The sequence below is a fragment of the Symsagittifera roscoffensis genome, chromosome 8 (genome assembly GCF_963678635.1).
Source record: "Symsagittifera roscoffensis chromosome 8, txSymRosc1.1, whole genome shotgun sequence".
Lineage (NCBI taxonomy): Eukaryota > Metazoa > Xenacoelomorpha > Acoela > Convolutidae > Symsagittifera > Symsagittifera roscoffensis.
In genome coordinates this window covers 4,447,026-4,470,357 of record NC_087069.1, presented here as the reverse complement: position 1 = coordinate 4,470,357, position 23,332 = coordinate 4,447,026, and the positions used below count along the sequence as shown (strand labels likewise).

At 34.1% G+C, this 23,332-nt stretch overlaps 1 protein-coding gene across 9 annotated transcripts in view; it reads right to left on the bottom strand.

The window, feature by feature from the left end:
* Window positions 1-5,812: 5,812 nt before the first annotated feature.
* The window catches only part of LOC134852890 (uncharacterized), a 39,959-nt gene continuing 22,439 nt past the window's right edge, over window positions 5,813-23,332 (bottom strand). For 7 of the 9 annotated variants that reach the window (XM_063868740.1, XM_063868738.1, XM_063868741.1 and 4 more), the window contains exons 3-9: window positions 12,670-13,541; window positions 8,971-9,036; window positions 8,351-8,445; window positions 7,632-7,686; window positions 6,872-7,207; window positions 6,286-6,670; window positions 5,813-6,103 (exon numbers count right to left, since the gene is read on the bottom strand). In XM_063868740.1, the coding sequence (XP_063724810.1) occupies window positions 5,889-6,103; window positions 6,286-6,670; window positions 6,872-7,207; window positions 7,632-7,686; window positions 8,351-8,445; window positions 8,971-9,036; window positions 12,670-13,541 (2,024 nt within the window). In that variant the 3' untranslated portion in view covers window positions 5,813-5,888. Of the gene's footprint in view, window positions 6,104-6,285; window positions 6,671-6,871; window positions 7,208-7,631; window positions 7,687-8,350; window positions 8,446-8,970; window positions 9,037-12,669; window positions 13,542-19,881; window positions 19,957-20,877; window positions 21,110-23,332 lie in introns of those variants that run through there. The other 2 variants (XM_063868745.1, XM_063868744.1) reach the window with 2 other exon arrangements.

Here is a 23,332-nt window from a genome sequence, read left to right as displayed (position 1 = left end):
TCGGGGTCCCAAACATAATCTGATTGTTCTGTGATAGCGGTATCATCGTTCGAATTTTGGGGTCTAAAATTTTTTCTTGCTTGTGCAATTAAATCAATATTGTGTGTGAAATAATCTATTATGAACCATGCCAAAATTTTTTGTAAATCGTGTTTGGTATGTTGTGAAACGTCGTCTTTCGTGAAATTTTCTTTAATGATGTTTAAATAACTAGAGAGTAGTGTGATTTCATGTCGTACTCTTAAATGTTTAGATGTTTCTGTCGGTGAGACATTTGTTAATGGGATTTCGTTTTCTAATATCGAAATATAACTATATATTATTGCGAAAACTTCATTGGTGAAAATGGAGTTTGCTCTTTGTGAGTTATGGTATTGGATGCTTTTTATATATTCTGAAAAAACTTTTGAAAATTCTAAATCAAGATCGTCTGTTTGAATAGTATATGTTCTATTATTATGGTTTGGGGAAGTGAATTCTATAGAGTAGATTCCATACTGTTGTGTTATGTTGCATATATCTTTTAGATAGTGATCTATGATTTGTCTTTTGATTTTTACATCGGGGAACTCTGTTTTACATGGACTGATTCCGGGTTCGAATAAATTTACGAGTAAATTTTGACAAAATATGTGTTGTCCTCTATCAGTATCTGCATCTACTATAAAAGGAAAGATTTCATCATCATCTGGGGTTTCGTCACCTGGGGTGTGCGTTGAGCTCATTTTTTCGTTCGATGACTGTTAATATGTAATTATTAATGTGTCGAATTGGTTGATTCCAATTGTACAAATGTACTGGTTTGTGTTTATACTGCTTTTTTATTCTTCTTTTTCCTCTTTTTGATGAATTTGAAGTTGTTTCTGAGTCAGAAAAATATAGTTGATCGTGAAGTGGGCAATTTTTATCTATTGATTCTTTTAGTTTGTAAAGTTCGTCTAAACTGTTGGTTTCTGATTCTGAAAATGCGTTTCAATTTTTTGAAAATCTTTTTCGTGTTATTTGTCTTTGTTTAGTTATTATTTTCCTCTTTAGTGTTTGTCGTTTTGTGCGAATGTATCCAACTGTTTGTGTATGAGGTGTGATTACAAGGTCGTATTTTTTGTTATTTATTTCACAATTGTGTAAAACGATTGTTTGTTTATTTCCTAGGTTTTTAAATGACATAAGGTTTAGAATGACGGATGCAAAGGTTGTTAAATGATTTCTATTTTCCTAAACTGTTAGTTCTTACGATTTTTTGGTTAGCTTAACCTGGGTCTATTTGTTCAGGGTTGGAGAGAAAAGTATATCGATTCCGAAGAATGATTTTTACTTTCTCGTGACTAGTATAAGCTAAGGTGTTAACTTACTTAATCTTACTTAGGGGTAGTGATTGTGTTCAAGGGTTGGAGAATAGTAAATCGATCCACAAGGTTCAGGTATAATTAGAACGCGAGTAGTTCGTTAGATACTATTTTAAACTTACTAAGTCTAAGATTTATCCTGGGTCTGGTAAGAGGGGGGGTCAAGTGAAGGATGAATAACCGAAGTTCTTCACTATTTATCCTAATTTGAATGATTAGTTTTGTTTAAAAATTTCTATTAGTCTTGGGTCTTTAGAAAGGGTTGGGTAGTGAATCGACGTTTGAGGTCGTTAGACACTAATTAAGTGGGTGGGGGAGAACCAAGTTGTTCTGTTTGATCCAAGGATAAGCCTTGATGATCAAATTTAAAATTTAATTAAGTAGAAAATGATTTAAGATCCAAGGATAAGCCTTGATGATCTGGTTTTAAAATTAAGTGAATTTAAGTTTTAATAAAATTTTAAATGTGTGTAAAGGAAAGATTTAGTGTTTTGATGATGTTAGTGGGTTTATGATTGCTGTTATGTTTTAGATGATGAAGCTGGAACAACAGGATGATTTATGATTACTAACCATTTATTGTCATGCTACTAATTTTTATTTTTATTTTCCAATAAATATTTTTCAAACATGTTTTGTATAATACTGCAGAGTTTTAGGAAAACGATCTAAGATCTTTTTATCAATCGTTATTGTATAATATTAATTTTGTTTAGCGCCTGAAATGATTTTGAAGAGTAACTTCAAGGTTTTATGTTTGCAAATGGAAATCTAAATTCATTGCAAGTAGTATTCGAAATATAAAAGTTTGTTCTGGCTTTTGCCGAACTATCATATAACTATACGGCAAGTTTCTACTTTGTCGTATGTCGTCTTTGGTTCGAGGTCTTCTTCCAATTCGGGGTAGTTCTGTTATGGTTCGGAATATTGGCTCTGATCTATTGAGTCGGAGAGACATTTCAATTAAATTATTGTCGTATAACATTTTGTAAATGTTTTTGTCTAATTTCTAATCTATTTTTGGTTAATTCTAATCTAGTAAGGTCTTGTTCGAGACTTATGGTCGCACCAGATGAGTTAGGTCTTGGGTGTATAACTCATAGAGTAATTTCGGATAGGGTACACCGTCTGCTCGTCACGCTATCTTATTTTCGGCCGGATAGATTCGTGCAACTTCTTAGTCTAATACCGATCCTAATCTTACTCTTATACTATCTAGTCTCAGGTTGTTTAACTAGTCTCTGCTAGGCTCAATAGATCTAGGGTATACTGGTTTATTGCGGCTGCTGAAGTGCTCGGGAGAGTCCAACTAATTTCTAAGTTAAATTCAAATCTCTCTGGTGCTGAAATTACAAGTAACTTCAGCACTTACAAATAAGTGGGTTGTTAGTTAGATGGATCATGATTGGTTAATATTAAATACTTTACATTGGTAAAATATCTAAATTATCCAATCATAAAATGTAGTTTAGATCAGGTTCCACTTAGCTTATGTGTTATGTGAGAATTAGAAAAATCGAGTCTAAAGCTAAAAATTTCGAAATTTAATTGAAATTACAGTTTGCCATAATTGTGCAACAAAAAGATCAAATGCTCGTAACCTGTGGCTACTACTTTGAATGAGAGTTATGCCAAGACAAAACAAGGTCTCATCTAAATTGCTTTAAATTAGGTTAGATAAATATAATGGTACCGGGACGTTTCATGACAAATTATCGAATCAAGCAAAAACAGTAAAAAGCTTGCGTTGATTTAATTGCATTTTTCTGATAATTCTTTTTTCTTAAATGATCTCATGATTATTGTTCCGACTTTCGATACGAAAGTGACGGAATATTTGTGGTCGGGGTGGGTTTTTTTTTCTTCAGACAAACTTCGATTTTTTAACTAGCCATTTTTGACGGAATTTTTTCATTTCATTCGAAAGGTATTGTTGTCCTGAGCTCAAATTTGAAAATATATTTTACCTGTGATAATTTTTCGTAAAGTTACGGGGGTTAAAAGGTTGCCCTTTTGGCCAATTTGGGACAACTAACGCGCGATATATTTCGCGCTGTTAACGCGTAAGCGGAGACTGTTATTACTGCTCCATATTACTGCTCCAAGTTTTTTTAATGTTATTACTGCTCCATAAATTTTCAAAGGCACTCGGAACATTCAGGGCTTCTTCCTAATACGAACAGTCTTGTATAATTTTATATTGATTGATAAAAAAATTAACCAAAGGACTATAGGATTTTGCACCTATTTTTTGGAGCTATTAAACTATACAAACATAAAACACTTAATCCACAAGGTTAAACAGACGTTGAGCTGTTAAGAACTGAACACCAGAGGTTCAGCTGTTATAGCCCCGGGTTGACCTCCATGCACCATAATTCCTTATCGTACAGTTTCATACAAGAAAAGGTTTACAATTTCAAACACAGTGTTTTTGAAGCAACGTTTACCGAACATTTTCTATACATGAAAATTGCAATGTAAGCAATTTTTACATTGTGCACAAAAATGCTCGAAGAAAAAATCCAACATGCAATGTAAGTTTTTCTTAAGTTTGGCACTTTTGTAGTTCCACCACCCACTTCGATTTTTTTACGAAATTAAATTTTTGAAAGACTATTTAAATTTTTTTTTCACGTTATAAGTTGCATTAAATTGTGTCAGCGTGAACAAGTGGTCAATTTTTAACATTTCTCAATGCAAAACTCATTGTGAACAATTTTCGAACAGGCATATTTTGTAATTTTACGAGGGGTGTTAAACTGGAAAAGAACCTCAGTTTTTAGTCACAAAATAATTTCTTGCACGAATAAGCTTTTTTTTTCGATTAAGAAAAGCCTGCAAACATTTGTTATTTTAACTATGACAGAGTCCAGGCTGAACTTCTCATACAAAAGAAACAAACTTGGCAAAGAGCCTGAGTGCCAATCCAATTTGAAACTTTTAGTGATCTTGCATTGTGAAGATAGACTTCATTTTGTCAAAAAAAATCAGGCCATGATTTCCGACAGCTAAAAATTTTGACTGAAAATTTTCTAGCCAAATTCAAGAGCCAAACTCAAGTTCTGAGTATACTAAGGAACAAGTGAAATAATGCTTGTCATTGATTTTTCTGGCAAGTTTTGGTACGTAAAGAAGTGTGCAAAATTATATGACAAGCGTTTTTCATACATGAAATGACAAGTGTTTTTGGTCAATCCGTTGTTGTGAAAGTAAATAGTTTTCTAGAATTGAACTGCAATTTGAAAACATCTGGTTCAAAATACAATTTTTTTCCAGCAATTTGAAGGCAAACTGCATAGCAGGCTGTGTTAATGTTTGAGTAGCCAAGCGTTGCTCCAGTATTCCAAGTTCGCTAATTGGTTCTCGTTTCGTCCCAAAATTCTGGTTATTTTTTGCGTCAGTCACCTTAAGCGTTTGTTATCTAACAAGTTTTTATGGATAGGACCTATTCTTTTATGGAGCTTGTAACAGGGCGGATTTAGGATGGGCGGGGGCGACGCTTCCTCTCTTAGGGATTCGACCCGCTGCCGACCCAAAGGGTCCCCCCTTTGTACTATTTTGAGATATCCATTTTTGGTAACACACCCTAAAATTTTTCTATAGGCGCCTTTGGCGCCCAAATATACTATTTTTGAGGGGGGGGGGGGTGACAAAAAAAGCGTTAATTTGGTCAAAATGTTCCAAAAAGTGCATAAAAACACCTTTTTTGGCCTGTTTTTTATTCCCAATTTTTTGCCGAAAACTTGGCCAAACAGGGTTTTTTTTACTGCTTTGGGATTTGGGGGAGCTCGGATAATCAATTTGGCCGACCTAAAAAAAAGGTCGACAAAATTTAGATTTTTTTGAAAATCACACCCCACCCCCCTCCTTACGAGAAAATCCTAGATCCGCCCCTCGCTTGCAAGGTACCATTTTGATCAAATCCGGTGACACTAAAACGGCCAAAAATTGCTCCCGACAAAACTTCATAGTCGAATCTATGCCGATTCACTACCGGTTGCCCAATACGGACATCGAGTCAGCTCATTTCCAACTTACCGGTTGTTGATTGCATCTCGAAAAAAATGTGATCAATGATGTAGATAAATGAACTCTGTCCAGATACAACTATCGATAAAGTTACTATGCTAAGATCACTAAATTACAATGCATCGAACAGTGGATCATTAAGTATTTGAGTTTGGCAATAAATAAAATTGGCGTTTCAGTTTTTAGTGACCTCATAAAGTAACAGAAATTTAAAAAGTGGCAAAACCGTTAAAATGTTTTCAAAGAGACAACAAATCATTTCAATGTTTTCAGGTTTTTCACAAAATCAAGTCTATTCAAAGAAAAGAATTTATCTAGAAGAGTTTTTCTTGAACAGATCATCGGACTAAAAAATACGCGGTAAAAATCAAAACTAGATACCATATGTGAAAGAATATAATTTAGAACAACAAAACTAAGTTAAAAATGTTACAAACAAGTCATTTTTTAATTAAAAAACAAGACGAAAGGTTGGCTTTTACTTTTTATTAGTTAGGAACTAATTTTCTTTTAAATTTCGACACTTTCTCTCCGTTTGCTGCTGTTGTGGTCTAGGGGTGAGAATGCCGAGAACGGAGACCCGATTACACTCGGCGGCGATTCGAAGTCGATCAAAGTTTCCGCATTTGGTGCGTCTGGCCTCACTGGTTCGGAATATTTGCATTTTCGGCTTTCGTTTGGTTTTTCAACCAACGGAACTTCGCTTCGGCAAACAATTTCAGTTTCTGAAAAATTAAGTCAAATTATTTAAGCAATTTTTTTTTGTTTCATGAAATCTTCATGAAAGACGGAAATAGTTTGTCTCGCAATTAAAGATGCCCTGTTTCTCATAATCAATTTTTGAGAAAATTTTTTTTATTATAACGCTTTTAAAAATTTAAATTATAACAGAAGCACTCTAACCAACCTGGTTTTTGGTCTGTGGCGAAATAGGCTGTCAGCGACTCAGAAGAATTCGAGCCCAATCTCGGAATAGCCAGACTGTACTCGTCAAATGACGCAATGCCTGGTCGTATTAGATCCTCGTCAGCGAAGTTTTGATCATCTCCACTGAATCGAAAAGGGGAAAATTCCACAAGTGTCGATTGCGTAATCGTAGGCAAACTGGCGCCAAATCTGGTTTGGGCCAAAGAAAACATGTCTGGATTTTCAGCCGTTTCGGAATTAGGGTTAACAGTCGAGTTTTGGCCATCAAATTGATTGAACGGAGCTTCTATGTATTCTTCGGTAATCATTTTACCCAGTTGGAATCCGATGTAAGGGTTAGTAGTTACTGATAAAGCTTTACGCTTCTGTAAACAAAATGAAACCTTTACAATTTCCAAGCATGGTTTTTTGTCAAGGGAAGATTCAAACCAGGATGTGTAAAATAATAAAAATGATATCCATTTATTTTTAACCGAAAACAAAAATCTTTTTTTTTAATAGAAAACTGAAAACATCCAAATAATAGTTCACGTCATGAAAAAGATTTTAAATTAGTTTTTACTCACTTTGGGTGTGGAAGAAATAAACTTGATTCGAGATAACTGTTTTGCTTTTTTTGGCGTTTCCAATGCTTTCTGGACTACAGTTCCATTTGGTATGTGTCCATTTTTAGGTTTTCCATTTGGCAAACTCCCGTTCAATTTCAAAGGCGGTAATGTTTGTTCACGTTTCTTAGTTTTTTCACGGTGTTTCTTCATCATTTCATCGGTTCGTCTAGCTTCGCAGTACTGTGACTTCAGAATGGCGTTTAGGTAGATGCTTATGGCTCCGTTGACGAAGAATCCACAGCTGATGAACATTAAGACAACCCAATCCGTGGTGCACTTTTTGCCACAGCTCACCTGTGAATCAAAGAAACTTTACTAAGAAATTAAGAAATTAAGTTGACTTTCCGTGCTGAAAGTCTGTATTTTTCTAGGTTTTAATTTTTTTAAATGGTTGCATTGGACGAAAAGTCGCCGAAAAAATTGCACAATTTTACTTTCACTGTGGACCAAAATTATTAGAAAAAAGTTTTCAATAGGCAAAAAGGTTATTCGTTAGTTTCTGATAATATTCCCAAGAAAAACTCGCGGCGATAACGCGGCATTGAAGCTTCAAACGATGGATCGCTCTAATAAATTCTGGTGTTTGAATTGATTTTGATTAATTTCAGTTATCGGATCACAAGCGTGCGACAGAGTTTTTCAACGTAAGGGGGTGGGGTGGGGTAGGGTGGGGTTTTTTACGGAAGGGGTTATTGGTTTGTTTTAGAGGGGTGCTCACCGTTTTACTCTGGTAGTAGCGTCTTTGTGTAACACCCGTTCTTACATAGTCGAATCTAAAATGAACAGAATTATTTTTCTAGAAAAATGAATAAAAAAATGTTTTTTTGCAAGATTTGTATGCCAAGATCTTTGCCTTAGATGCAAAACACTGAATTCATATTTTGTCTCTAAAAGATTGAACGTTGTCACAATTTTCTTATTTTTTTTTGATTTTTTGATCTTTTTGAAGGCCTCAATGAACCATTTTCTGCAAGAAAAAATGCTGTACAATTTTTTTGGTTTTCTATTTTAGCATATTTTTAGATTGGATGAACATCATATCCAAGCTTCTATATTTTGCCCTACGTTTAAAAGCTTTTCTAGCTATTCTTTGTCTTTTTATTATCTGAAAATGTCATGGTGTATACCGATTTATACCCTTGATTCAAATCGGCAATCAATTAAGTCTGGATTAAAAATAATCAATTTAGGCTGGAATGAAAATAATCAATTTTACTTTTTTCCAGAACACGTTTTCTTTTTTTTCTTCGAACTACAAGCTCACTAAACCACATTCAATTTTTAAACCTCAACTGTTTTAGCCTGAAAGAAATAAAGTTCACAGTCAAATTTTCTTATATCCCTGAGGGTTTTCTTGGTTGGGTGTTCTTGTTTTCGGGATGAATTCAATAATTCTCTTGTTATTACTGGAAACAACAGAGTATGTGTTTCACTTACGTTCCTTTCCGTTGTGCTAGGGCATAGGTAGTAGTGAACACTAATCCAATACAGGTTAGAGTTCCGATGATGGAAAGGTAGAAAATGAGTAGAATCTGAAACAACCCAGAATAAAATTAACACTCAAAAACAGGGGCGGATCTAGGTTTTTCTCAAGGGGGAGGGTCAACCTTTTTTAGGTCGACAAAATTGATTTTCCGAGCACTCCCAGAACACTATAAAGACCCTATTTTGAACATAAAACAATAAAAAAAAATTAGGTGAAAACGTTTTTGAGCATATTTTGAAAAGTTTTGACCAAAAAAGTGTGTTTTTTTTCGGTGCGCGCTCTCTTGAAAAATTAGTATACATTGTCATAAAAGTTTAAGGGTTGTTCTGTCTAAAGTGGATATCAATAACAAAAATGCCAAATGGGGAATCCTTTGGTTGGTGAGGGGTCGAATCCCAAAAATAAAAAGCTTCCCCCCCTAAAAAATCCACCCCCCCCCCCCCCCCAGCTCAAAACTATTCAATTCTTCAAAAAATATTTGCGTCTGCTGCAACCTATGTTAGTTAAAAACAAATGAAATGCAAATATTTTTCAGATTATTCGAATTATTATATCAATCAGAATTACTAACCGAGCATGTAGAGGCAGCGTATCGTCTTCTGAAAACCCACATCGCCGAAATTGCCACTAATTTGTTCTGAAACAAAAAGTCCAAATGAATTTTTAACTTTTGAACTAAATAATCAGTTTTTTTCTAGGCTTACAGTAAATCTTTTTTAAATTGAAAATTAAAATTTTTTTAAATAAAGAGCACAAGAGCTCGCTGGATTTTCTCAAGAACAGCTGATTTTCAAAAAAAAAAAATACTTTTGATTGAGTTTTTTAAGTGGAGCAAAACGATGAAGACCCGATTTATTTTGCTCAATCTGTCATTGCCACAAAAGAAATTTCTGCAAAAAAAACAGCGTCAATTGACGTTTTCGGGAGTTTTTGAAAATTTTTTAACAAAAACGACGCTTTTTTTTTTAGCACACGACGGTTTATAATGTTCCACAAAATTTGAAAAGTAATAAAGATTAGGGGTACCACTGGTGTACTTATTTAGTCTGGAAATAAGACTGACTTAGTTACTCAAAAGATACGACTGCTAAAGTGCCAACCATCGCTTAACCCATGCAACAGCCAGTGGGTACGAAAAAAAAACCGAAAATTGAAGTATAATTTTTTGTTCGAAAATGAGATTTATTTTATGTGACATATGGATATGTATCTTTAAAGTGTACAATTTATCTCATTCTGCTTGCCTGACATAATAATTTGAAAACTACAAACAATTTTTAAAAATAGGTCCACAAACAAAAATCAGAAAAACATCAATGAAATCAGCCGCTTCTGTCAGCTCTTGACAATTATTAACACCTATTGATGTTTACAATAATGCTCCCAAAAAACAAAAATTCCTGGCTTTTATTCCAAACAGCCCGTTATTTTTGTGGAAAACTATCCACCAAAAAGTAACCATCGATCTTTTTTCTCATTAAGTAACAGCAACGAAAAAATTGGTGCTTCCAAATCTGTTAAGCAAATAGAAATTGATCAGTTAAACGAAATGATAACACTCATAAAAATCAGAAAAGTTAATCACTGTTTTGATTGCTGACAAAAAAGACCACAAACTGAATTTTCTTTCATTTCACAATAATTTTCATCTTAATCAAGCAAACGTGATGACCAATCATAGGAACTTAACTTTCTCTAAATCGGGAAAACACATGGAAAAAAAAGGAAAAAACTATTAGGGTTGATTTCAGATTGTCTCAATATACTCGCTCAAAATCTCTCAACAAAAACCAATCCATAGCTTGTTGTCAAAGAGACCAATGGTCCCTAAAAACTGATCTCCGAAAACGACACAAGGCTGAAACCGATCAACAATGTTGTCACGTAGGTAAATAAACCAGCCGAATTATAAACTAACCAAAATTTACAGAGTATATAAGCCAGCCGAAAAGTTACATCTTATTATCATGAAGTATTTTCATAACTCCCGTAACTGTTTCTTATTTTTTGCATAAATTTTACCTAACACTAACGTATTTTCGGCTGATTGATACTTCGGCTGGTTTATACTTCGGCTTAGGTTTACAACACCGCTGCCACAACCATTAACTTTGCATCAACAAGGAAATCAGCTGGAAACTTAAACAGCTGGAAGATGGTAGGTTGCTTTTTGTTAGCTTTCTTGAGAGTTAGTTAATTCATCCAGGAAAGCGAAGCCAAGTTATAATGAAGTTACTTTCTCAGCTTCTTCTTGTGCACATCGAAAGAGAACAATGACTTGAGTGTACGTGTTTTGATCAAACATAAAAATTAAATATAGCAAATTATCTTCCTTAAAACTGATATTACAAAGATTCACGGGCTTACCTCTATAGTTCAAAAATGCTGATCGTACAATTTCATTAATTAAGTCAACGAAAATTCATTATTTCAAACATTTTGTAAAAATGGTGTAATCAAACTTTCGAAAAATGTTTTTCTTGTGTTAGCATAAAAGCCGGTGCATTGTCTTAATATTGGAAGAGAAATTTTTGGAAATTTCAGAAATATATAATAACTAGCATGTATTTAATGGCGACAACAAAATTTTATTGTGCCTTTGCCCATTTGTCTAATGAATTTTAGCAGTATTTTTTTCAAAAACTCAAAAAACGGTTATTTCCCTTGTGTTGCTAGGTTGTGTATGACTAAATCCATGTCTGATTTATTAAATCTTTGAAATTTGATAAATTTCATCTTTCAAAACGTTTGCCAATTTTTAGTAGTACTTTCATTTTATAATTGGTTTAAGACAACTCTGGGACAATTCAGTTCGATTGCTATGCTTTGTAAAATGAAAAACGTCCACCCTAGTTGACTCTAGTTTTGAGTCAGCCAAGGGTTGTGTCACTTGTGCTCGGTTACGAACACAACTTAAAAGCTTGGAGAAGAAAATAAACTTTCAAAAAAGCTCCAATTTTTTTTTATTTATGAAAACTATGTAGTCATACATTTTCATCTATGAAAAATCACTAATTAGAAAATATTTCATGCAGGTTGCTGTGTATGGAATTGCATAAAAAGTGCCTGATTAGCTTTTTCCAAGTATGAAAAATAAACGACCAGCCTTTGCGGTCAACCTGGGTTGACAAACTTTCAGAATCTGTTTGAACTTTTGAGAAAGCTTGCAAGTTTTGTTTACTCGACCAACTGACACCATAAATAAACTCATAGAATTGTCATACAGGGTGATTTAACAATCTGTTTTGTGATATATTATATCATATCACAAATATTCGATTAATTAAGCCAGTAGGTTTTGTGAGAGGCAGGAAAATTTCGAAAATTTTCATTAGTTTTGATAATTATTGGTTTAAGCATGTTTTCGCGGTTCATCGAAAATCACAGTATTTTGTGCTGAAAAAGCTTCTATGGTACTGATCGGAAAAACGGGATCTAAAACTAGGACAATGATTTTTGGTGACTTTGGAAAAAACGACGGCGAACAACATTTCTAAGATGTGGAAACTGAAATAGCACCATGTAAAAAAGTCGAGTCAATTCAATTAAATTTGAATTGAGACGGGCTCAATTGTAGTTAATTTTTACTTTGTTTGCCTCAGTAGGTTCAATTTTTTCAATGGTGCTATTCAATCAATCAATTTTTTTCATTGGGCTATTTCGTTTGCAATTTTTGCAAATGTGGTTGCATCATAAAATACTGGAAAATTAAATCAAACCGTTTTGGTTCTAATCTTTTTTTTAAAATGACCAAAAGTAGTTTTTGTTCTATTTATCCGGTTATTTTACATCAGTACTAGAAGCTAATTCAGCACAAAAAGTGAATTTTAGACAAGCCGCAAAAACATGTGTGAACAAAATGAACAAAATGTTTAAAAAAATAACTTCAATAAACTAGATATCCGTGAGCTGAGAGAGAATTCATAAACGTTGTTTTTAAAAAATAGCTTTCAGATACAACTGGCTTTCTCTGGATTATTTGGCTACGATGGTTTATTTTAAAAAGATCAAACTTTTTGTCGACCTCTTTTATGTAAACAAAGTAGAAATTTCGAGCTTCATAATTTCTGCCTGTAGAAGATTATATTCGCGCAGCAGGCAATGGAAAAAATACAAAAGACGCCGTTTTGAGTATTTCGAAAGTTTTGACCAAAAGGTAGTGTTTTTCTGGTGTGACATCTTCGTTATAAATGGCACCTCCTAGAAAAATTAGAAAAAATAGTAAGAAAGGGTCAAAGGGTCAGCTACAAAAGCAGTTACTAAAACTTACATATAGTGAGGATAGAATATACGCCAGAGGAAACCAAATAGAAGAGCCAGCGGCCATCAGTTGATAATCCACAACTGACAAAACCACATTGACTGTCGAGAAAAACAGAATAGTCACTGCCGAATTGTAGATTTGGTCCCATCTGGCCGAGGGAGAGATTCGGCTGACCGGCTGTTTTCGCTTCGGCGGCATTTCGGCTAGAAATAACTCCGGCCTTGAACAATAGGGGGACGCGGGAAGCGAGTGGGATCTTAAAGGTGATTTGTGGTTTACTTGGTTGTTACTGGTAATAGCTGGGCTTCTTTCTAAGAGTGGCCGGGTAATTGAAGGACTTTTAGGATAGTTTTGGGGTGTGGCGTAACAACTTTGAGGGCGAACCAATGCTTTAAAATATTGGGGTCCCGCCTCACTTGATAATAAGTGAGGGGTAAAATGCGATTGGTGGTCTATATAAAAAATAGGGTTGATCCTTTTATGGGCGCAAGAAATACAATGTAGGCAGGGGTTCAATTCTCGATCAGGTGATGTAAAAATTGAAGACTGGGGTGAGTTATAACTGGTAAAATAACTTGGTAATAAATTATAACTGTAATTGTTGTTGCTTTCATGCTTCAAATAATTCTGGCTCAGAGGTTGTTGTTGTTGTTGTTGTTGTTGGCTTATAGTAAAACCGACGCCATTTTGAGTCCTTGGGGAGTAATTTTGGCGGTCAAATTGTGAAAAATTTCTATTAATTACAGGTAAGTTCTCAGTAAAAGTGGACACATTTTCATGAAACGACGGCGATGAATTTTCGTTACCAGAAGGCACATTTTCTGGCTGATCTCGCTGACCGGAACTGAGAAAATTGGCATCGGAGCGCCAGTTTTCACCTAAACAGAAGGAAATGAAAATGTCAAAAAAGTCATTTCGAATTCAAAACAAACCATTTTTCCTCAATTTGGTAAACATCAAATCCCGATTTGAATATTTGCAAAATTTTCAACTCCATTTAACCAAAAGCTGTTTGGCTAGGGTTGAAAAGTGCAAAAAACCGAAAATTAAAATAGCTTATCCGGTTCTAATCAGCAAAACTCGGGCAACAAAAGAGTCTTTGCAAAAATATCAACTAGAATTATAAATTTGCGTAGCTGTAATTTTCGGCTAATTTTCTCCAGTCCTAGATTTCGGTTGAATCGCTGACGCTCGAATTGGTTGGATTAACCCGACCGTTTTACTAGTAAACAGGTAAATAGACCATTTATTACCAATAAGCCCCGGATAATCTTGAAAAGCGCGTCCGGACTTTCTTTCAGGTTGGCCAAAAACGCGGAAAAAATTACGTCAAAAATCAGGGGAACTAAATAAACATCACAGAGTGTTTAAGATAAAACAGCAGCCATTAAAGAGGAGCATTTAAAACCCCAGGGTAATAAATATAAAAATAAAACAAAACACTTTTCAACCATATGCTCTGCCAATAATCTTCATTATAAAACAGTCCTCGAAACTGAAGTTTCTTGATGACTCAAAGCAAGACTCGAAATCTTTGTCCATGTATGTCGAAAAATTCACTCACACCGCCCGTGCAATTAAAATTGAGATTGATATGTTTTTTTTTATAAGACGTTGACAATAAAAAGTTGTAATTTTTCTTGAGGAAAATTATGAGGGCGGATAATTGAGGCTGCGGTTTGAATAAAAATTTTTAATGATCTAAACAAAGTCGACCTATAAGTATCGGCATAAATTTATAACAATAGCTCAATAAATCTTCAATTTCAAGTCCAATTTGAAGTTTAACAACAATATTTGAAGTTATTCGGTTCAATTTTGTCTCATGAAATCTAATTAGCGGTAAAAGGGGAAGGAAAAAGCTCGAGTGTTTGATAGATAAAACTGGATATGAAGAAAAACACTTTTTTTTATGGTTTATAAACATTCGACTATTTTTCTATTTCTACATTCAACTTATCAGAATTTTTTTTTTTAAAATGGTTGCTGTTCATGAACATAGAAACGTCCAACATAGGTCAATATTGCAAAAAAAGCTTGGCCCTGAACAAATTTTTCGTTTTCCCTCTAAATCTTTGATCAAACTCTTACCGTAATTATTTGTGCGTGTGAGAACAAGGAATTGGCTTAGAACAACATACAAGTGGCTTTGACCTTAAGTTTAAAAAATGTTTTAGATCTTCTTCCTCGAAAAACTCCAAATAGTGTATTTTCGTGCTTTATTCCTCTAAAAAATTGAAAGGCGTTTTACATGAAGAATTACCCGACTAGTAAAAATAAACAAAGGGTAGCCGGTTACTGCACAGAAAGTTCCGACCATAGTCTTAAAAGATACAACTTATTTTTGAAATTAGTGTAGTTTTTTTTGTGTGGCATGATAAAAAAACTGAATGAAAAAATAGGACTTCGGAAAATGCGACAGTCATAGTCAAATAGGCGAATTGGAAGACTGTTATTCTAAAAAATTGCCAGAAAAACAAAAAAAAATTGATATTTTTTAAATGGTTGTTACGTTTTTTTTTGTTTTTCTGGAAGAATTTTTTCAGAAAAACAATATTTTAAAACGCCTATTTGACTACGACTGCCACATTTTCCGAAAAGTTTTTTAGAGAAATTTTTTTCCGAAAATTTTAAGCTTTTGATTCCAAAAATGGCGGCGAAAAGCTCGTAGAAAACTATCTTCACTCCAGTAAAACTAAAATTTCACGGCTTCATTTAAGCTCCAATAAGCTATTGTAAAACTATACGCTCGCCCCATTAGCTCAAAAATCAAAAAATTTCAAATTGGTTTTTCTCAACACTGAGAAAAAATTTTCCAGAAATTTTTGAATGTCGTTCAAATCACGACTTAAAAGGCTTTAATATGAAATATCACTCGACTCATTCTGTTGATTATTTGTGGTAGCTGATTTTGCGTGGAAAACAAAAAGAAAAAAAAAACTAACTAAAACACCCGAACATAGTTGGTCCTTATTTTGAAGTGATCAGAACAAAAACTCATCAGAACACAAAGTTCTTTCGAACTATTGGTCAAAAAAATAATTCAATCGGAAGAGTTCTGAGTCCCATGTATTTCCATTTATCTCTATCCAAATGGAACCTTTGTTTTGCCTAATATTTTGAAGTTTTCAAACGCAAAATTAGTCTAAAAATAACACTTTTTCGAAAATCTAGGCCAAAGCCAAGGCGAATTCATTGGTGCATGATATAATTATCATCTAAGGTAAACCTATTCAATCTCTACCTTTTAGAATAGTCAGAGAGTCTCTAGTATACTTAAGCAATGTCAAAATGGGTTGAACTATTGAAAACATTTTTTTACTTCGATTAAGTTTAGCAGGAAATTTCCTAGGACAAAAAATCGAAGCAAACTTAAGCTGAGGCGGTCTTATTTGCATTAATATTTGTTAGTTCAGAATGACAATTTGTCCCTGTTGTGAAAAAAATCCATCTTTTTGAATTGTCAAATTCTGACTTATCAAGTATCTGTCAAATAGCAGAAACTAAATTAGACCGTTGTCTATTCTTTTTTGGTACCCAAAACTCAACAACCATACAGCCACCAGCGGATTTAGTATGGGGGCGGGGGGAGACAGACGCCTTCCCTCAGGAATTTGACTCTCTGCCGACCCAAAGGGTTCCCCTTTGCACTATTTTGAGATATCAATGTTTTGGCTGACTGACCCAAAAAATGTTCTAAAATGTTTTTGTCGCTAAAACATACTAACTTTGAGGGGAAGCGCGAGCCGAGCAAACGCAAAATACTGGTCAAAACTTTCTAAAAAGTGCCCAAAACGTCTTTTTGGCCTGAATTTTTTCAAAAGTTGGTCAAAGTTTGGGCTTTATAGTGATATGGCAGAGCTCCAGAAAATCAATTTGGTCGATTTGAAAAAGAGGTCGACATTTTTTTTTTAATTTCTCTGAAACTCTACCTATATCCGACCCTGCATGCAGCCATGGCTTAGCGCACATTAGCAACTCAAAAGTTGGTTGACTTACTATGTTTTATCCAAGTGACCTTTTGGCCATTATTCAAACTTTTTTAAGGGAAAGGGAAACCAAGTTTTTGTGGCACTAAATTTTCTAATCCATTTTCCAAGAAAATGACAAACTTTAAATCTAAGAGCAAAGAAATCTTTAAGTTACGAAAATGAACCAATAATACAAGGGGCGCATCTTAGATTTTCTCGAGGGGGTTTGTTGTGAATTGCAGTGTTTTAATTTATATTAATTAACGCAAATTATTATAACAGGTCTTGATGTTATGACCTTGAACTGTTCATTGCCTCCGGCGGAGAAGATGCTCTCTTTTTTGATGTTTCAATTTTAAGATTGAATAACTTCTTACTTTTAACTTTTTATCTGTGCATTAGTAGAATTTGCTGCAACAAGATAACATTTTATCATGGAGCAGTCAAACAATAACGAATCTAGCGTGAGAGGCATAACTTCATTTTGACAAATTCATACTGTGGACCCACCAATTCCGTGGGAAGAGTTCAGCGAGCTTTTGCACCTTGCGGTGATAGCAAAGAAAATATTGATATAGAAAATCTAATTTATCTCATAGAAAGACACCATCCACAACCACCATCCTTAGAAAGTCCACCGGATAATGAAACAGAAAACCAGAAAACAGCACGCCAGAAAACAACAGAAAACAGAAAGACCCGAGAACAAAAGAGAACCACGGTCGAATTATCGGACGGAAAAATCATCACAAACTCTGCTTGTATTCGATCCTTTAGAGGAAATATTTATTTTCGTTTACTTCCTAAACCTGATTTTGAAATGAGTTCAAAGCGGACTATCAGAAAGAAACCCACAATCTTCAGAAAACAGGGCCCTAAGTTGAGACTCCAAATCGAAGAAGCGACTTCTGACAACGATACGAGGACTAGAGATTCAAAACCTTCACTAAAACCGCTAGAATTCAACCACGACCATACTAGAAATCCACCACAAGCACAGGTTACTTAGCTTGCGATAAATATATGTCAAGTCCGTCGAATACCTCTGATATTAGTGATAAGGAGTGGACTGCTGGAGGCTTTCCATGTAGAGATATGATTGGGGAACGCTACATTTCGGATAATATTGGAGAACCGGAACCTAATATCGCCATCTTAAATTCACATATCACTCGAGATAACAAAAAAAACAGATATTTTAGACGGGCAGACAACAAGGGCTAAACCTCTCGGTTGCCCGATAAGCTTCACTGCTGATTGTCAGAGTTGGACACAATACCCACCTACCTCACAGTCTTTTATAACTTTCGAAGTCGAAAAAACGCAATCCGCCGGAAAAACAAGAGACTTCACAAGATGAGGACACAGCTGTAAACTTTCTATATATGAAGTCATTGTTTTCTCAGACGAGAATACTGCTGAACAGGAAACAACAAATATTGCCGATAATGAGTCAAGTCGAAACGAAGGACCTCCTCAACTTTATTTAAAAAGACTCTTTATTTAAAACTTTATTTAAAATAGTGAGTTATTTAGCGCGAAACTCAATAAAGTCATTCAAGAAGATAAAACCTAATTTTCCTTCAAACTTTTTACTGCTTTCAAATTGACTAAATCCATTGTTCAAACCCTATCATCCTTAGTGCTATCATGTCAACTCAAATTTATTTGGTTACTTTAGTGGGTAACCAGTAGTTGCATAACTCCGTTGAATTTTTCCGCCGATTTTTTTCCCAACTTAGTGTAACTGCTCATGTTAGCTGTTCATCCGCTTAACCAGTATCACTTAGTGCCTAACCTGAGTGCGTAATTATTGAAATTATTTTCATTTTTTTAATTTCTCAGCTTCCTCTAGGTTGAGAAAAGGGTCAGTTACCTTTATTTAAATTTAATTTAGTTTTTTTGCTGTCAAGGGAAACTTTGAGAACTGCATCATTTTCTTTTGCTTACTTAATTTTGTTTGATTTTACCTTCCTGATGTTATGACCTTCAACGAGTATGATGGGTCGACAGGGGTTCGAATCCCCGAAAAGAGGAGACATTTCCCCCTTCCCCCTTAATCCGCTGCTGAATAGTACTGAGTTTTCGTTCTGCGAACTTATTGGTTTGACAACCTCCCGGGATGACCAAAACTTCTTATCATACACTTTCCTTATATGAAAAACTTCGTGTCATCTAGTTCCATACAAATCCATACGTATAGAAAGTTTTATGAAAGTTTTATGACAAGCATTTTTCCATATTTGAAAATTGTATGACAAGTATTTTTCCATTAACCGAAAAGTTGATTTTTTTTATTTGAGTTCTTAAAACTTTTGGGTTGTGTTCGTAACCGAATGCAATTGACAAAAACCTTGGCTACTCAAAGCACCAAATGGCCGGTTTCTCATTTGCAGTGCATAGAAAATGACCTGATTTATCTTAGACGTGTTATTCACAAATCATATACCAAAAGTAACAAACTTTTGAATTTTGGCAGAACTTTTCAACAATGATTTTTTTAACATTTGAATTTTAAAATTATCAGGCATTGATCAAGACATAAATAAACATGCCATACAAATAAAAAAGGAGCTTTCGAAAAAAATTTTCAGCGAAAAGTAAAAACAATTACTATTAGTTTATCGAGGACTACGTTTTGCACACGAAAACTTAATATTGCATGCAAAAAAAAGGTTAAAAAATGTTTGTTTGAGTGCAAAATTCTATTTGCGATTGAAAAAAAAAACTAAAAAAAATTTTGGGGCAATTTCAAAGTGACTATCAAAAAAAATGCTAGTCAAACAATTTCCATATATGGGATTTGTATGATGAGTATTTTTCACAAAAATCAAAAACCTCGGTTTTTTCATCACCAAACTGTTTTATTAGAATCAAACAGCCGCAGAAAATAGTTCAGATTTTTTTTCAACCATTTTTCGAAATTGTATGAAAATTGTATCACAAGCATTTTTCCATAAATTTTATGTATGGAATTGTATGATAAGCATTTTCAATTTATGCACGTCAACCCGGACTACTAAGGCTAAAAACAAGGGCTTGGAATGTTTTTTTTTCAGCAAAATAAGCTAACTAAGACGTAAAAATTAGCTCACAGGGCACCGCAATTTTCATGTCATACGAAAGCCCTTCAATTGAAGATTTGGGCCCAAAAAAAATTAAAAAAAACTTGTGCCTGGCCTGAGACGAGAACAGAAGATAAGTTTCAAGAAAAGTTGTAAGACTTTCGAAAATATCAATTTTTCACCATGTTGTTTGAGTAATTTCCTTGCAAAGACAACTAAAAGTAGAGAGTAATATGTGATGCCATCGGTAGTCTGTGTTTCAGAGAGTAAAAGTATTGAAATGCTCCTTTGAAATGTCTAGTTCAAACCAAGTTTAAACAATTGTGTTTGTTTTGGAGTCATCACCAGCAATGTGTCGACCTTCGAGTGTTTTTGGCACTTTTAGTAGGTGGTTCCAGTTTTCATTCATTGCAAGGATTGTTTTTGTGTATCGTTGTTAATAGTAACAAAAACTGATGATAAATCATGAACTTTCAAGGACATAATTGCGTAAAATCACTTGTTTTCGACACGAGGAGGAAGTTAAAACTCTCAAATAATAATCAAAACTTTGTTTTTTTTTTCATTGTCTCAAAAAAAAGTTTAAACAGACCCTGGCTTAAAACATGAAACATAGAGGTAGAAGACACCACTCAAAGGGCAGCTCACTGGCGATTTTGGTGTTCTTCCAAGATGGCATCTTTTTGTAAACAATAAACAAATTGTTCTCTTCTCGAAAACAAGTTTAATATTTGTTCACTGTGAATAAGAAACGATTGTGGGTGACGATAAACTTCAAAACTCTGTAAAAAAATTTTTAAGAACAAATGGTGTGAATTTAAAATATAGACACTGTCAAATAGTTAAAACTACTGCCTTTATACTATTTTAAATGACTTTTCGCAGAAAAATTTATACATATCCAAATTTGATTTTTTTTCTCTCATATTACTTTTCTGCATCAAAATGGCTAATAGGGTTCTCAACAACCATGAAATTATAATTTTTTTGGCTAAAAAATTGATTTTAGATTTTTTTTGAGAAGATCAAAAATGTTTGCTGTTTGATAATGACAATGACTGCCCAATATTTAAAAAAATCTGAAAAGAAATCGGAAATGGTTCACAAAAGTTTCATTGGTAAAACTTGTTGAATAAAGGGGGGGGGGGTAAAAATAGAAAATAGCTGATTATATTTACCAGTTGTCGTCTTGGAAGGAGGGTAAAGAACAAATTGATGGTGAATTTGAGTTAAATCTGTTAATGTACGACAAAAAGGGTTGATATTTTGTTTGTTGATAATCCATTAGAACGCCCTGGTTATTGATTGGTTATGACAGCAGTTATGCAGGTGAGAAATTAAGTTTAATTTCCGGCATGGATCTAGCCGGTCTAACGAATCTATTGGGCTAAAATTTAAGTCTGATCAAATTTTGTGCATGATTCTGTTATATGTCGCTTGTTTCGGTAAAAGTTGCAGTGAAAAAATTTAAAATCTGATACAACCTACAAAACACAGCAAAAATGAAATTCAACAACGCTCGTTAAAATCTGATTTCAGAGAAATTTGTGTCAATTGCGAAAAAAAACAGAGAATTCTTTTTGCAACAATTCACAGATATATCGATATGACACAAAATTTAAAGCTTTTGGAGTTCCTTTGTAACCTATACCTTGCTTGTTTTTGCTCTTAATAATTCTAATTCACAAATAAATTTTTTATGGACAAGTCTAAATTGATTTTACCATTAAGTACCCAAAATTAAAAGTTTTAATAATAACATCATCTCCAGATATTGATCAAATAAATACAGGAAAAATGGAATTCAATTGCTGATTAGTTTCCGGTTTTGCTGCATTTCCCATCAAAAATAAATGAGAAAATGGCGCACTTTTGCGTTTTCATTTTTCAGTACACTTCTACATCTGAGTATAAGTAAACAGAGCATTGAAATCTATCGATTGATGTCAAAAACAGGTGTGCAGAATGGATGGCCTTTTTGACAGCACTTTCCAATCGCTCATCATTTTAGCCTCCATTTTAAACATGGAGGCCTGCTTGGACCAAATTATAGAGTAACTATTTTTCAGGGTTCTAACAATCAATTTTCGAGCACAATAATTAATGGACTTCATTGATTTTGAACTAATGGATCTCAAAAAAAGAAAAAACGTTCGTAAAGACATAAATTTTGGTAAAGCGTGGTTAATCAGGCCCTAAATTTCATCGAATTTGAGGCTTAAATAAAAACGGGGTACAAAATTCTTCCATCCCCAAGCTTCTAATAGCAAAATTTCTACAATTATGAGGACTTATTTTTTTCAGTAATCATAATTCCTACAATACAATGTTGATGTAGTTTTTAAGCAAAAGGATTAGTTGGCTATTTAAACTTGACGAAGGAAAAAGATTTCGCTTCGGCACTTTTTTTATTCGATAATAGAAAGACAAGATTTGAAAAGAATACCGCACGATTTTTATCAAAAGTTTTGAAATCTCCTTTCAACATACGTTTTTGCTCGCGTTGCACTATCGTTTGATTCAGTTACGCAAAAAAAATCATTTGCCGTTCGAAGAAAAAACAGAATGTTCATGTTTGGGTTATTTTAATTTTAACTTAGTCAGGTTTCGATTTTTCATGTGAGCGTTTATTTTTCAGAAAATTATTTATACCATCTGAAATTTTATCGTTATCTTGAGCCCGAAACTAAAAAGTTTGTCCTAGTTATGATCACTTTTTTTAAGTTTTATGCGGGTTTGAAAATCACTAAGATAGCCAAACTTGGCATATTTAGTGCGTCGTATGTTGAGTTATTGCAATACGTGTACCCGGCAAGTTAAGCTCCAAATTGAGTTTAAGCGAGCAATTTGGTCTTACTAGTGCAATGTCAGACAATTAATACATCCCTTGGTATTCTAAATGGCGTCTGTGCGTGAGGGGGGTAAAAAAAGAAGGCACACTACCAGGCCAATTTGTGCATTTTGTGAATTTTAAGCGGATTCCGCAACAGCCAAAAATCAGATTTGTCCCGGAATCCGCAAAATTGTTTTTTTTTCTTTGATCTTTGATCTGTTTTGGACTCCACAGACAAATCCTAAAACAAAATGTTTTGAATCCGGAGCAAGTATGTGAAATTCATGAACAATTAAAAATATGCGTGTTTAGTAAATTTAGGCTGTCGAGGAATCCGCAACTGTAAGTGGACACCGCAAATTGTAGGCGGAATCTGCAATTTGTAAGCGGATTTCGCATATTGCAAGCGGAATCCGCAAATTGTGAGCTGAATCCGCATAAATTTGCGGAATCCACTTACATTTGGGGAGTCCAGAACAACTATCTATACTCGCTCGTCGCGGAATCCGCAACAAAAGCAATGTGCCGACAAAATTTACTAAACGGTATTTGTACGTGGAATCCATCTATCCAGTGCACATTTTGGCCTCGTAATGCAAATTGAACAAGACTGCTCTCAACTTGGTGAAGCCCTGAATGTTTCGACTGCCTATTAAGATTTATGGAAGAGGAGTAATAACATAAAAAAAATTAAATTGAATAAAAAAAAAGGTTCTTGTAAAATTTAAGAAATTTGTGTAAATCATCCCCACACACGCCATATAAAGTAAAAAAGGACAGATTTCGCTCCTTGTAACAAA